At 41.1% G+C, this 15,197-nt stretch overlaps 1 protein-coding gene across 1 annotated transcript; it reads right to left on the reverse strand.

Annotated features, from left to right (window-relative positions):
- Positions 1–1,832: 1,832 nt before the first annotated feature.
- Positions 1,833–10,340, reverse strand: calub (calumenin b). The gene is made up of 7 exons (XM_080437986.1): positions 10,277–10,340; positions 8,579–8,831; positions 7,534–7,727; positions 6,484–6,650; positions 5,638–5,698; positions 3,811–4,010; positions 1,833–3,557 (listed from the first exon to the last, which is right to left on the reverse strand). The coding sequence occupies exons 2-7, from the start codon at positions 8,800–8,802 to the stop codon at positions 3,453–3,455; spliced, it is 951 nt and encodes a 316-aa protein (XP_080294112.1). The 5' UTR covers positions 8,803–8,831; positions 10,277–10,340; the 3' UTR covers positions 1,833–3,452.
- Between the last annotated feature and the right edge of the window lie 4,857 nt (positions 10,341–15,197).

Below are 15,197 nucleotides of genomic sequence, written 5' to 3' on the forward strand. Positions count from 1 at the left end.
AACTTTGAGTTTGATAGGTGACTAGGCAGCCTAAAAGCAAAGGGTGCTACAAGATCTTCAGATTGTCTTTAACTGGACATGTTGGCTGTAAATGCAACAAGAAGGAAGTTGGCTCTAACAGGTTCAGCTTCCTAAAGTTGCTTGTTGGCTGTAAATGCAACAAGAAGGAAGTTGGCTCTAACAGGTTCAGCTTCCTAAAGTTGCTTGATTAAATTCCATTTAATCCCCACTCACAATGCAACAGTGGAACACAGACAATGAAACACAAGAACAAGGATGCACTCGGTCGAGCCAAGGCCTAGAAGTCCTGTCTAATTTGAAAGTTTGGCCTTATTATGACACTAGAGGAAGGGTCACATCAATAGATTTATTCATCTTGGGTTGGGTGCATGATGTGCATAGCACATTTTGTGCCTGTAAGGCTAGGTCAAGTGATTCACTCATTTGAAATCTGAAAGATTGACCTGATGGTGGCTCTAAAGCAGCGCTACTCAACCCACGGCCTGCGGGCCGCATGCGGCCCCAACGCAGCGTCTCTGCGGCCCCTCATGGTCAAAAAAATAAAATAAAAAATTAAGCACAGGATAAAAATATACATTTCCGTTCAAATATATGGGTTGCTACATTTTTTCAATCTCTGGGAGTTGGCAACCCTAACCTTGCCATACCTTAGCTTTTGCTGAACTGATGCCACTGGACATACACACAAAATAAACAGGTACAGTGAAAAGAATATGATGTCAAAATGTACATTTTCTTATAACAATAACAATGTGTAGTGTGTGTTACAAAATCGAAAAATCCAAAATAGGACCGTCATTTTTAGCTTGCGGCCTTGGACTTTTGGGCTTTTGGTATTTTGCTGAGTGGCCCCTGAGCCATCTTAAGTTGAGTAGCCCTGCTCTAAAGGAAAGGCCATGGGGTCACCTACTGTAAATTAATAGGTTTATTCTTGGGTCAAATCACCATATTTACTGGGATATTTGGAAATTCTGAGTAGAAGTGTGAATGTATGACACTCCCCCCTCCCCCTTTGGGGCGGCCATAGCTGAGTGGTTAGTGAGCCCGCCTAGGGAACCAGAGGCCCTGGTTGCTCCAGGTTCGATTCCAGGCTATCCCAGCATATGTGCCGATGATATGAAATTTGTCCCTGAGCAAGACTCTTAACCCCAATTGCTCACAGGTTCTCATTGGAAACAAGACCGCAAGGACTTTCATGAACGACCTGTTAAAAGGAATTATCCTTATCCTTTTATCCTTACCCCTAAAACTACAGTACTGCTATATGGAAACACGTCTTTGGTCTCTTAACTTCCAATTGCTCCAATGAAGCTGTGGCCAACGTGTGAAACATGTAGTGTCAATGCATTCAACGTCATGTAAATTAAGTTGAATATTATGTAGCTGAAAAAAACTCAAATCTTACAACTATAGGTTGGGACGCCTTGTGCAAAGAAGTCTCGGTTAGTGAAGGGTTGCAAGGGACCACGATAGATAATGAAATTAGCCGTGCACACACACACACACACACAAACCAGGAGGCAGGGCATTCTTAAACAAAGCAAGTAAAAGCCAATAATGATTGTAATGATCATCTATGGCTACAAAGGTGTAATGAGCACCTACACAGTAATATCCAGGATTCACTTAATTATTTACCCAAAGAGAGAACTGAATTTTATATTTGAATTGCACAGTGAGATTCTGAGAACAAGAGACAAACACCTTTTCGGTTACTATTACTATTACTGTCAAATGAAGGAAATAATGAGAATGGAGCCTTGGCTTTTCTGCACAGAACTCACAATGGAAGAAGGGTAATAAAGCAAATCTATCAAACATGATATGCTTTAATTACAAATCAAACAGAAAACAAATGGGAGCACTACTGGCCTTCAGAATTGATCTTGCACTGTGTGCATGAATTGATCTTCTCACAAAACATTACGTTAGGAGCCTTTTCTCATTGGGTGTGTGTGATGGGTTTCTAGAGTAGTGCAGCAACAAACCCATGGTATACGGCTCGGCCCAACCTGATTACATTTGTCTGGTTTTTTTATTGAGAGAAAATCATCTCAATCACAGAAACTGGACCTGTTTGATAGAGAGCTCACAATCTGCAGGTCAACAGCTTAATTACAGTCAAGTCACTAGTGAAAGGCTTGTCGCTGCAGTGAGCATGTAAAAAAGCAAACAGCAATATCATATACAATTCAACATACTGTAGCATAAAAATTAACAGTGGTTACAAATGGATAGAGATAATACGTGTAATAGAAATGTCTCCACAGATTTTGTGAAGATAGGTGTGTGTAAGGAGAAGATTGTTCTGCAAAAACAGATAGGGGGACATCATTATAATTTTGTTTTTTGCTTGGCACACGAAAAGGATTAGTAGTACAGACCTATCAATCAAAAAATCAAAACATGACATAAAAACAGGTAAGTTGTTCAATCTCACAAAACACAAAAATAGGTCTACAAACTTATAGATGCACACAAGCATGCACGCACTCAGTAACATTCATTAACAAACACACATATGTCAAAATCATTTGAAATGAGGTGTTGGGAAGGACATAAAGGAGGCCGCAATCTAGGACAAAGCAGCCATCAGTCTGTCAGAGACAGCTGAATTAATTTAGACTCCTTCAATTAGCACAAAGAGGCAGGAACTAAAACCCGCAATAATGGGGACAATGGGGATCAGCATGTTAGATGCACTATGGTCCCACTAGTGATACAATATTGCACTAGTCCATAACAGTCTTCATTGGCAAATGGAATTTAAAATCTACTCCTCTTTCACAAAACCTACACTAAACTCAAACTAAAGACAAAGCACAGGTGAATCAGCGAAAGGTGTTTGGTCAAAACCAGATGGCATTTTGATAGATCCCCCCCTGGTTTGACCACACATTTAAAAAGAGGAGCAAAACATAAATTCTAAAGGTCAAAACTCTCGTTTTATGCTTCATGGTCCAGTGCTATACGGGAAAACTGGTACTAAACAAGCTATTGTGTGTGCAAAGCCTAAACATATTGTTCTAATGAGGCCACTGTAACCAAACATGGCTAGGATATTACAGAGTCATCCTTTCAAAACAACAACAAAAATATTCAAAGTTGTGTCAAAAACACTGTTTTATGCCCTTATCCCGACCTAGGTGAGGTAAGGGTAGTGGTGGAAGCGGAGCAGAAGCTGGCAAAGTATCCCAAACTGATTTACTGAGCACGAGGACATGTGGGTCACATACATAAGCACACTGCTTAGAATGCTAGTATGTACAATGGGACCCATTCAAGAAATCAAATAAATTATTGTCCGTGGTGCTGGAGTAGATAGCCTCATCTCACTGGAAAGCACTCTGTGCACCATGAGAGGAGCAGTGTGTGTGCTCACTGTGCTGCTGCAGATGACGAGCACAAAGTCTTTTTCAGGTGTGCCAATGTTAGAACTCGTCGTGTCGAGCCAGGGCCTCGCCGAAGTCGGTCGCCTGGCTGCCTACGAACAGGTCATACTTGTCCACAATCTCTGCCTTGGTCAGATGCCCATCCTAAAGTGCAGAGAATACCAACTTTGTAAGCCTTGATCATCATGCACAAACACAACAACAGTTTAATTTAGTATTTAGTAAATACACAAAAGTGCTGAAAGAAAGGGCTAACCCTACAGCCTGCAATTATTGTAGTACTCAAATGTTGCATGTAAGGTTGAGTCAGTATTCAGGGTGAATCAATTTAAGTCGGGAAAATGACATGCCCAAAATAGGGATGACAAGATGAAAGTGGTTAAACGCCCATACACACCTTGTCCATGTCCGACTCGTAGACCAGGTGCTTCGCCTCTGCCTCCGCGTGGTCATAGTCACTGGGCAGGATCCAGTCTCTGGTCTCCTCCCTGTCCATTTTCCCATCTTTGTTCTTGTCTCTGAACTCTGTGAACTGCTCCCTCTCCGTCTTCACCCACTCTGGCTCAGCAGGATCCCCCTCCTGGTTGTACATGTCACCTATAGCAGGGGTTTTCAACTGATTATGAACCAGGGACCACAAACCGGACTAAGAAATCAACCTGGGGACCACTGTTGTGTTGGGAGGAGATACGGGCGTGATGTGGGGGGAAAAGCTTGAAATTAAATAATGACTGTTCTGTTAAGGGCTTGATTTAATTTGTTGCACAATACAATACTACGCACAACAAATTAAAGCATGCCCTTAACAGTCATTATTTAACTGAAATACGCTAGTGGTCCAGAGTTCAAAAAAGCTTGAGAACCACTGATCTATTCCTATCCCACAGTTACCCTGTTAAGTCTATTCTCTTAAACTTCTAAATTTACACTCATTTTAACCGATATACAGATTATAACTTATGAGCAGACACATGCGAATATATGGGCACATTTCCTAACAATGATGACTCAATCTTTCTTGTGGAATTTATTGACATCCAACATTAACGTGTCATCATAGGTCATTTAGTGCGCCGTTTCTCAACTAGTCTTCACTTTCCTACATTACTAAATGCATAGTCAGGACCCATATGCACTACCTTCACGGACCACCAGTGGTCAACAGACCACCAGTTGAACATCCCTGACAGGTATGCACATTATAGTTCACTACAGTGTAGCTATCTATCACATGGGAGAGCTCAATATCTTGCGTGGGACTATATGACAAAATAACTAGTTTTCAAAGCGCACCACCAAGCCGGACAGACCCACATGCACATGTATTGTTTACTTGAACAAAAGAACCAAGTGAGTCCTCTTTGGCTATCTAGGTTTTAGATGAATTCTAGGAGACAGATACCACCTCTGGGACAGTATAGGACACGATGCTTATGGTGTCTGGTCGATAATAATGTGTCTGGTAACATAATGAAATAGTCATGGACCTTTTTCATGGTGGGGCAAATGCTGCTGAAGGCAACCACATTAGTGGGTGTTCCACTTACAGTAGATGTTACTGTGTACCAGTATGGACATTGCCTGTTCAGGTAAAAGAGTCAATTTTTTAAACCTCATCTTCATATGGTTGGTCCTCACTCATGCCCACAATTTCCGTCTCCACACTCTGCATCTCATTGGTGGGCTATGGACAGTTCAGACACCTGCCTACCAATGACATCATCGACGGATTCTAAGCTAATATAAACTACAGCCTCTCTCTTCCTGGAAAGTTGGCATGCTGAAATAAAAGCCATTGTTCTTGTTAATTGTTTGAAATGACCTAACTTGCCTACCAATGATGTCACTGGTAGCCAGGTTTCTGAACTGCCCACAGCACTCCTCTGAGACACAAACTCAATAGACAAAAATGGCACCACCTTATAATGAGCATTAGTGAGGACCACGTATATGAAGATTTGCCAAAATTGGGTGAAGTGGTCCTTTAACATCATGCTAGCACACAAGAACACCGAAAACTGAAAACATGCAACAATTAATGTTGTTACATTTAACTGTGTTTATCCCTGTTTACCCATCTGAGAAAAAGGTTCTTAAAGATAAAAAGGTTTATTCTTTTGCTACTTGACTCTGTGTCACCTTATGCTGGCCTGCCAACAGTAATAAAAGAAGCACCAGCGTGATGTTGATGAATAATGTTCGATTATGGTCTGTTCAAACTCACCTATGTACTCATCCAAGTCTATAAGACCATCCCCGTTCTTATCAATGTCTTCCATGGTTTCCTACAGGAAGAGAGGGGAGCACAAGGAAATTAAATGGATTCAAACAGGTACAGGATTAAGGACATCTTTTCAGTATCACACACACACACACACACACACACACACACACACACACACACACACACACCTGCCTCCGAAGATGTAGTGATTCAGAAAAAGTATGTTACCGACAGGTCTCGACAGGTCAAGGTAAAACTCGTTATACGATTTGTCTATAGTTAGGGAGACTTACAGCATCACTTGTAAACATTTTTCTTCTATGTACAATCCAAATAGCTAACATTCCCCAGTCAAACGAACCCGTTTAACATGACTGCAAGATGAGCAAAAATAACACAGGAAAGGATGGCATGACCAAAATAGGGACATCAGGTTCAAAGTGGTTACAAATCGGGAACATCAGCTGCATAATGCATAATTGCTGATACCAATGTCGGGTTAGGGTCAACATGCTCATTGTACAAAAACTCTTATGTGTTGGCTTATTTGATTTATTTTAGGAACCAAATAATGCAGGAAAGTTCCTGGTTTCTCCCTGACAGTGCTGCTGGCAAATTTAATGATGTCCTATTTATACTTTTTGAATGTTTGTTTTCATTTATTTTATTTATGTCTGCTTCTGGGAAGCTCAGGAACTAAAGACCTTTGGTATGGTATCTGAACTTCTTTATTTGTAATATTAAAGCAGCAACAGACTACCAGACAATATCACTATAAGTTTGATAAAATCCTAGGGATACTCATCCCTACCCTTCAGTAAGTGTGGGTATGTGTGTGTCCCTCACCAGCACAACAATGTCTTTCATGTGGTCATACTCCTCAGGGTGAAGAAAGGCGGTGAACTCCTCCTTGTTGGCTTTCATGTCTGTATCCAGGTCAGCCATATTGAACCTCCTCTCGTCACGAGCCATCATCTGTCTGTAACTGAAGCCGTCCTCAGGATCAGGGTCATCTGAGGGACAAAAGCCACAACTTTGTATTGAGTGTTCTGGGCGTTGTGTGTGTGTGTGTGTGTGTGTGTGTGTGTGTGTGTGTGTGTCACACCATACTCCTACTGTACATGTGACTGTATGCCTGAAATACTTGTATACACATGCAATGCGGTGAATCACAGCCACTGAGAGGGAGAGTTATGACACTCGTCACACTCCCATAGACTTCTATTGTAAACAAAGCATATTCCTATAATATTCAATCATTTATTGCCAAAACCAACTGACAATTGATTTGGAATTTGTTTCCCTGTGCTCAGAGTTAAAAACAAGAAGAAAGCAGAAATAAAAAAGCTTGCCATGGGGTGACAAATAGTTGAAAACACAAATGTGTAGTGAGTGTAGTTCCAGTGCTCAACCCTATTCATCAGTGTTTATGAAGTACGCTCGGCAAATTAACCCACGGGATCACGTTGCAGTGTGATGGGGGAGGTGGGTCAACATGTGTGATGGAAGGTGCTAACTGCATAACCCCCACTTCACATCCACACTATTCTGTCCTTTCAGCTCAACTAGATTTTTCACATAAAGCAATACTTTAAATCAGTGATTCTCAACCTTTTTCATTTCAAGGATCCTCAGTTTGATATACAAAAGGCCATGGACCAACATTTGATAGGATTGTTTTATCTCTGTGACCCCAGTCTACACTGTAAAATCCTCATAATTAATTTAACTCTGAGAGTGTGCAAATGGAACCAAATCGGTCCATTTGGTTCCATTTGTACTCTCTCAGGAGTTACGGAGCCGTAACTATCAATCATTTAGCAGGGAACCTCCTGGAACCAAATACAGGGACGGTTACATCACATTCGGTGTATTGACAAATGACTGCTCTCGTACCTAGAATGTATCCGTATGTGGCGTTCTTGTATTCCTCCCACGACACGAAGCCATCACCATTGAGGTCGTGACTCTTCCACTGTCTGTCCACGTCATCGTAGATCCATCTCTTCTGAGCGTGTTTGATCCACTTCTTCAGCTCCTCCGTAGTCACAAAACCGTCCTTGTCCTCATCTATCCGCTCCACCAACATGCTGCAGAGACATGGACAGAAAGCTTAGCAAGCATGCAAGCATCCTCACTCACTCACTCACACACACACACACACACACACACACACACACACACACACACACACACACACACACACACACACACACACACACACGCGGGCAGGAAACCAAACATGTTTTGTCTGATGGATATACCACATTTGACCTCTACCATTTTACAAGCCAAATTGTTCAAATAGAACTGAACATTCAAATAATAGCACGGAAGTTGTCAAAGTAACAGACAGTTTAATCTTAAACTCTCATTTTAATTGCCATGTCCACGTAGCCGCGAGGGTCCGTGGACAGAGTTATAATGACGTACGTAGTTGTGTTTATACTACAATGCGGTGCAGGGGACGGCAACCTTATTGAGTTAACCTGATTACGTTTAATTATGACACCACATCAAAATAAACAGATTTTGATTGTCCAAATAGATGACCTTTTTCTTCTCCTTTTGAAAATAGTTTCTTTCACATCAGGATGTAATGATCATTATACTCAGTAACCCCACCTATCTTCCAGACTCCCTAGCCAGTCAGCGTTCAGATTTGAATGAATGTAGAATTATGTGCAGGATGTAATTTGCGGGGGGGGACTTGACTCAATTGAGATTTTCTATATTTTATTTTAAAAGAAAAATCCTCTCTCATACTTATGCCACTAATGCCAGTGTGCCAGTGATCACCCTACCCTGTGCCAATGTTGGCACCCGTGCCTACGGTTGCCTACCCCTGATGTGGTGTCTGCAGACACGCACGCTTTCCACACTAAGTAGCCTCAGCTAGCCAGCGAGAAAACCACGTGCCACGTCTTTAAAAACACATTACCCAAGTCTCTCCTTGCTCTCCTCCGGCGTGAGCTGGTCAAAAGTCTTAGCCTCTTCCTGCCCCAGGAAGGCTTCGTGGTCGTAGTCGAAGCTGTCAGCGTCGTCGTGCTCTCGGTTACTAAGCGCGTCGTCGTGGATAACCCGGTCCTTCTTTTCGGTGGGTTTGCTGGTGGCATACACCACGCAGAGCGCAAAGCACATGATAAGCGGCCGCAGCTCCATCATCAGTTCTTAGGACTGTCCGGGGGCAGACACTGAGAAAAGGAAAGTGCAAATATTGTTTAGCAAAAAGTTACATGAAATTGAAAACACTGGCCTTATTTCTAACTGATCAGCTGCATGAATTGAACAGGGAATCGTACTAGACGTACTACTACATTGATTAATGCTTAATGTCGAGGAATTCTGGATCAATCAGGAAGTTGTGGCAAATATTACTGAGATATACGTTTATTATGTGATGTCATGAGAGAAGTATGTGTGCTCAAGTAGTTCTCTGCCAAAAGAGAGACCAGACAATCCTTAAACACATGATGCAACAGATGGGGTAAAGTTGAGTCATAGTCAAAAGCTCTACTCATGAAAATACATACCTACAGTGTGAGGTCAGTAAGAACTAGTGCCTTGAGTCTACAGTATTCATATTATCAGAAGACATAGGATGATTGACACCCTCACATCAATGTTTGTCTCAGCCCCTTAGTACACATGAGATCAAAACACAGTCCATTCATAAATCCTACTGCATACGTGTACACTCTAGCCAGTGTAATTGGAATTTAGGATTGCAGAGAGTATCTTGGGCTTGGCTAATATTCTGCTAGTATTCGGATGTAGAGCAGACAGTCAACAACACATTCCTTAGTTGGTCTTTTCAACACTATAACTCATGTGATCTAGATCAGATTCAGTGGTTCTCAAACTTTTTCATTTCAGTTTGATATGCATTAGGCGATGGACTACCATTTCATCATGAAATGGTAGTCCATCGCCTAATGCATATCAAACTGAAATCATCAAATGTTCTATTCATCTCTGGCCCCCAATCTATACTATTTGTCCCCTCACAGAGTTAAAGACCTATGACTACTCAAGGACCCCAGGGGGTCCCCAGACCCCAGTTTGAGAACCACTGATCTAGATACAACTTACCAGTACCTTTACAACTGAATTGTTAGTTATAGCTAAGTTACTTACAATTTTGTAAACTCTAAAACAATCTCCATTGCTAAGGCATATATAAAACTAGCCTTGGATCAAGGATATCATAAATGTATTTTATCGATTTTTATATTTGCATATCTATGATCAAGTAAAAGTCAGGCTGGCTAAAATATATCTATGATATTCTTGATCCAAGGCTAATATAAAACATATAGCCGTCTCTGCTCTCACTTTTTTTGCATATTCTCCACACGGATCAGTTTAAAATCATAATATTATTGACTGTATCACTGAACGTCTCTTTACCACGACAGTGGCTCGGTGACCAACACATTATTTATCACCAAAAGAACTGGGTTAGCTCACGTAGCGTTTAATACCGTTAGCTACTAAGTTACCGTCTTTGGGTTTGTTATGTAACTCGTATACTGTACATAGAGGGCAAATAAATAAACATAAAGCAATCGTGGTGGTAAATAATGAGTTCCAATTAATTTGCGATACAATAAACAATCATTTTTTCAAGAGTACTCACCGGGTTTCTTCAGGAGTCGAGATTCTTGGGAAGTCTTTTTCGTTTCAATTTTAGACCCGCCCCGGATACACACCCTTACGTTTCCGGCGCTGAAACCTCAAGCAGCCAATGGGGCTTCGTGGGAGCGGATGCGACGTCAGCCGCTCATTGGTCCACTTCAGGGCAGCGGCGGTGATTGGATTGGTGGAGAACCGCCACGTCCTCAACGCAATGGACGGGTAGAAGGGAGGTGGTGGTAGCATAAAGAGCAGAGCGGGAGACAGAGGGTGCGAATTCTGCGAAAACAATCATATAGTAGGCTATAGCTCAATAATAAAAAAAACATGCGAAAGAATGGTTGGCAGAGACGAGAGTGAGTGACTCTCTGTTCTAAGCGCACAAACCGCGATACAGTCAAAGCTTGTTAAATTAGTGTCTGTTTGCTTTGGATTTCCATACAGACGTGCGTGGTAGCCCCGATACATGACTGTCATGGATTAACTTCAACCTGGTGTTTACACCTTCTCCCTTTTTAGCCCGTACATCTACATAAACGTTCACATTTCAAATATGAAGTGCTTATCCCCATGGCCACGGATGTTACAATTCTGTGCGGGCCCACAGAAGTACTCGTATCTTCCGTATTGTTCAATATAAAGCATTTTAATCTGATCGGTGGCCATTTTCTCCGTGTTTTCGCGGTTGGGAGGTGTATTGCACGCTGATACGTTATAACTCCATGAGAAAATGGCCACCAATCGGATTAAAATGCCTTTTATTGAACAATACAGAAGATACGGGTACTTCTGAGGGCCCGTACATAATTGTAACATCCGTGGCCATGGGTTAAGCACTTTATATTTAAAATCTGAACGTTTATGTAGATGTACGGGCCAAAAAGGGAGAAAGTGCAAACACCAGGTTGAAGTTCATCCATGACGGTCGTGACAGACGACCATCGTGTGATCCATGGCTACTATACCTATCACACACACTCCAAAAGAGTTGGCTCTGGTAATGTTCTCTTAAGTGCAGCAGATAACCAAAACAATCGTTCAATTTGTGATAAAAGCATGAAATTTGGTACACTTATAGCCAAAGGCATTCCAAAAAGAATTGGATATGGAGCCATCATGAATTTTCAATTTTTCAAAATGGCCGCCAGCAACAACTGTTTTCTTATGAATGATGGATATAATATGATATTTCAGACTTATTTACTATACATAGTACTTGGTAAATGTCTTTTGGATAATAGAAAATTGTCATCGAATATTCAAGATGGCCGCCATTTTTCAAGATGGCAGTCGTCACTTGTAGTCCAAGAGCTTAGCTCCCAAATACAAAGGAATCGTTCAGTTTGTGATAAAAGCATGAAATTTGGTACACTTATAGCTAAAGGCATTCCCAAAAGATTTAGATATGGAGTCGTCATGAATTTTCAACATGGCGCCCATGGCAGCCATTTTTCTAAATGGCCACCAGCAACAACTGTTTTCTAATGAGTGATGGATATAATATGATATTACAGACACAATTTGTTGAATTTATACAAAAACAAAAATGTACTTGGTAATGTGTTTTTTGGATAGTTGAACATTTTCATTGAAAATTCAAAATGGCTGCCATTTTTTCAGACTAGTTAGATATGGATGATCTCTGTGTCGAATTATACATTTTCTTGATGCAAGAGTTGAATTAGGAACTTTCTAAGAAGCTTCCATCTATCTCACAAGACTCATATTAAGTGAGGCTAAACCTAGGGTCTATCACAGGGAAGACCATTCACACTCGCCTTCACAGAAACAGAGAGCTGTGCACTGTAAAGGTCCTTGCACACTGGTGCGTCTTTTCGTTGCGTTTTTTTTTTTTCATTGTTTTTTCAATTTTTTTCATTGTTGTAAAAAAAACGCAACGAAAAGACGCACCAGTGTGCAAGGACCTTAACTGAGCTTTTTTGCACTTGCACTGCCCAACACAACCCTTCTTACATTTGCAAGAGACAAGTTCATAACTGGACTGGCCTGCATCTGGTAGGCATGTCCAGAAGGGTTCATAGTCCCCCTCAGATGTCTTTGACCAGCCCCATTTGCACGGTGAAGGTAGTTCTGGTGTTGACACCAGCACTTGACCCCACACGTGGCCTCCTCGGTATACTGCTCTCTTGACATGCTCTTCTAGGGCAGCCTTGGTCGGAGGGATTGATTGTACATTGTGCCTCTTTGCAAATAACTTCCTCCTTGCCGTATCTATTTCTGTGCATGTGCTGGTTCGGTCATAGAGTAAGAAAATAAACCTCTCAATTGTGGTCATTACCTCCTGTGGTATGTCATTTGGTGCTGAAGACAATTTCAACAGGGCATGTGTAAGCTCAGGAAACACAGTCCATACAGCCCACGCAGTCTTTTTCCCATGGCCAGCAAAGCTTGACACAGTGTCACAACCCGTCAATGCATGGAACAATGGTAGTGCGCGTGCTTTCTCAGGCCTCTTTTCTTGCCATTATAATTTTTATTTCGGCTACACGGCTGCCATCTTGAAAGAAACAGTGGTCATATTCAGTTGTGAGGTAGAAGGAAGCTTCTGGCCAATTCCAAAGTTCCAAATTTGAATTCTGCATCATAAAAAATTACTGATTTGACACCGAGATCACCCATATCATACAAGTGACGACTGCCATCTTGAAAAATGGCGGCCATCTTGAATATTCGATGACAATTTTCTATTATCCAAAAGACATTTACCAAGTACTATGTATAGTAAATAAGTCTGAAATATCATATTATATCCATCATTCATAAGAAAACAGTTGTTGCTGGCGGCCATTTTGAAAAATTGAAAATTCATGATGGCTCCATATCCAATTCTTTTTGGAATGCCTTTAGCTATAAGTGTACCAAATGTCATGCTTTTATCACAAACTGAACGATTCCTTTGTATTTGGGAGCTAAGCTCTTGGACTACTTGAACCTTGTGCTGGATGCAAAATCTGCATTTAAAGCAGCTTGAAAAGTCTTGCTAAAAATAGTCAGCCAGCACCATCAGTACAGTACAGTATCAATAGGCTGTTGTACTGTATTAAACATGATCTGGGCAGTCTGACCTGAACAAGGTGATGTAAATTAGTACTTTTAGCTATTGCATCAATCAATATATATATATATATATATATATATATATATATATAGGTATTGTCTTTCCACAGTGATGTTAGTGCTTGTTAAAAGTATTTACAGGCTAGTCAAGGGTAGTTAAATATTCTGTGCAGACTGCAGAGGGGAAAGGTTAAATCAGAGCTGGGACAGTGCAGGCGGGCCATCAAAGCCACTGTGGCCTCTCAATTGTTTGAGGGGCATAAGGCCAAACTGAAGAGGCATTGCAGTATTTTTTTTACTTTTGCATCTTTATTTTAATATATTGTTGCTACCCCTTGACAATGTGCCATGTGGTATTTCAAAACTCCACCCTCTGATGAGACAGCTGTACTGTAGCTGTATAAGGATCATTTGTACAGTATGAGTCATACTGTATGTCTCCAAAAATGTTAAAACGCAAGTTATCCATGGTGGAAGATAAACTTGTTGCCTTCTGCTGGAAATTGAAGCTTGAAGAAACACGAGTGGATGTTAGAGCTGATTTGAAAAGCTGGGATTTACAAGTGCCAGTGAAAATATACGGATATTCACTTGGTGACACAGCTAAGGAGCTGTTACGTAAAACAGGAAAGCACCAAAAGCATTACTCTGAGACCTTGTGCTCATGTGCCATGAATTTGCACCACAATTCAGCAAAAGCCTATGATGTTTGTCTGGAAAAGGTTGCTACCCACGAGTGCCCACTTTGCCACTTCTAGTTCATGGCAGCGATCTGGGAAGGATGACCCGTTTTGAAGCTTGTTATGTGGAATGTAGCAAAATCTTTTGCTGCTGCTCAGAGACTAACAATCATGAGGATTGTGTACTCCTGAGTCCTGCGAGTCCTGCATCAACGAGAGGTGTCTGGAGAGACTCCAACTCTGGCAAGGTCAACAATGCTCCTATGATAGCGTTTGAAAGAGATCTGGGCAGGGAAAGCATTGTGCATCCACCTATTAAGCATGATAATCCTGGGCTATTTGCCAGACATTGCATTTCATGTCCCTTGACAATGCCATTTTTCTGGACAGCCTTCACCTTGGCCTGAAGAGAAAATTGCATATTTTTGGATATCTTCCAGGACCAAAGAGTTTCTATATTTTGAAAAGGATTTTGTATGCCAGTCAGATCATCAGGAAGATCATTTCGAAACACTGAACATATTGATATCATGTTTGCTTTAAGGAAATGTGCCTTCTATGAATAAACACATTTTATACCATTAAATGAAAAGTATTGTCTGTCCTGATGAAGGTCTAACGACCGAAACGTTGAAATAAAGAGCTAATTTTCTTTTGCAAGTCCTTCTGAAATACCATTAAATGAGCAATGTTTTATTATTTGATACATAAATCATAAATCAATAAATATCACAAGCATTGGTTAATTGAATTCATTAGCCACTAAAATGTTGTTGTATTAGATATATTAGCCTACATTTTTTCCCCCAGAGTGTCCTAGTATTATCATATTACCTCTATGCCACTATAATATCATAGCCTATAGCTATTTCTGTGGTCAAGAGGTCTGTCGGGGGAGTTCATTTCACAGCTTAAAGTGGCAGGTTTATATTCATAATTCTAACTGCAAGCCCTGCCTGTGACCTCCCCCTCCGCCTGGAACTATAGCAGAGGGGAAGGTCACAAACAGGGCTATAAACAACTGCATACCAGCCTGCAATATATTGTCTATCACGAAAGCTCAATTAATTTGTGCAAGTCCAGATAACTACTCAATATGGAATAATGTTGCTGCCCCATATTGCACAGACGGGGTCAATCAAATTGAACGGAGTGGGAACAGTTATA

The sequence above is a fragment of the Gymnoscopelus braueri genome (assembly GCF_963280865.1).
Source record: "Gymnoscopelus braueri genome assembly, chromosome: 9".
Lineage (NCBI taxonomy): Eukaryota > Metazoa > Chordata > Actinopteri > Myctophiformes > Myctophidae > Gymnoscopelus > Gymnoscopelus braueri.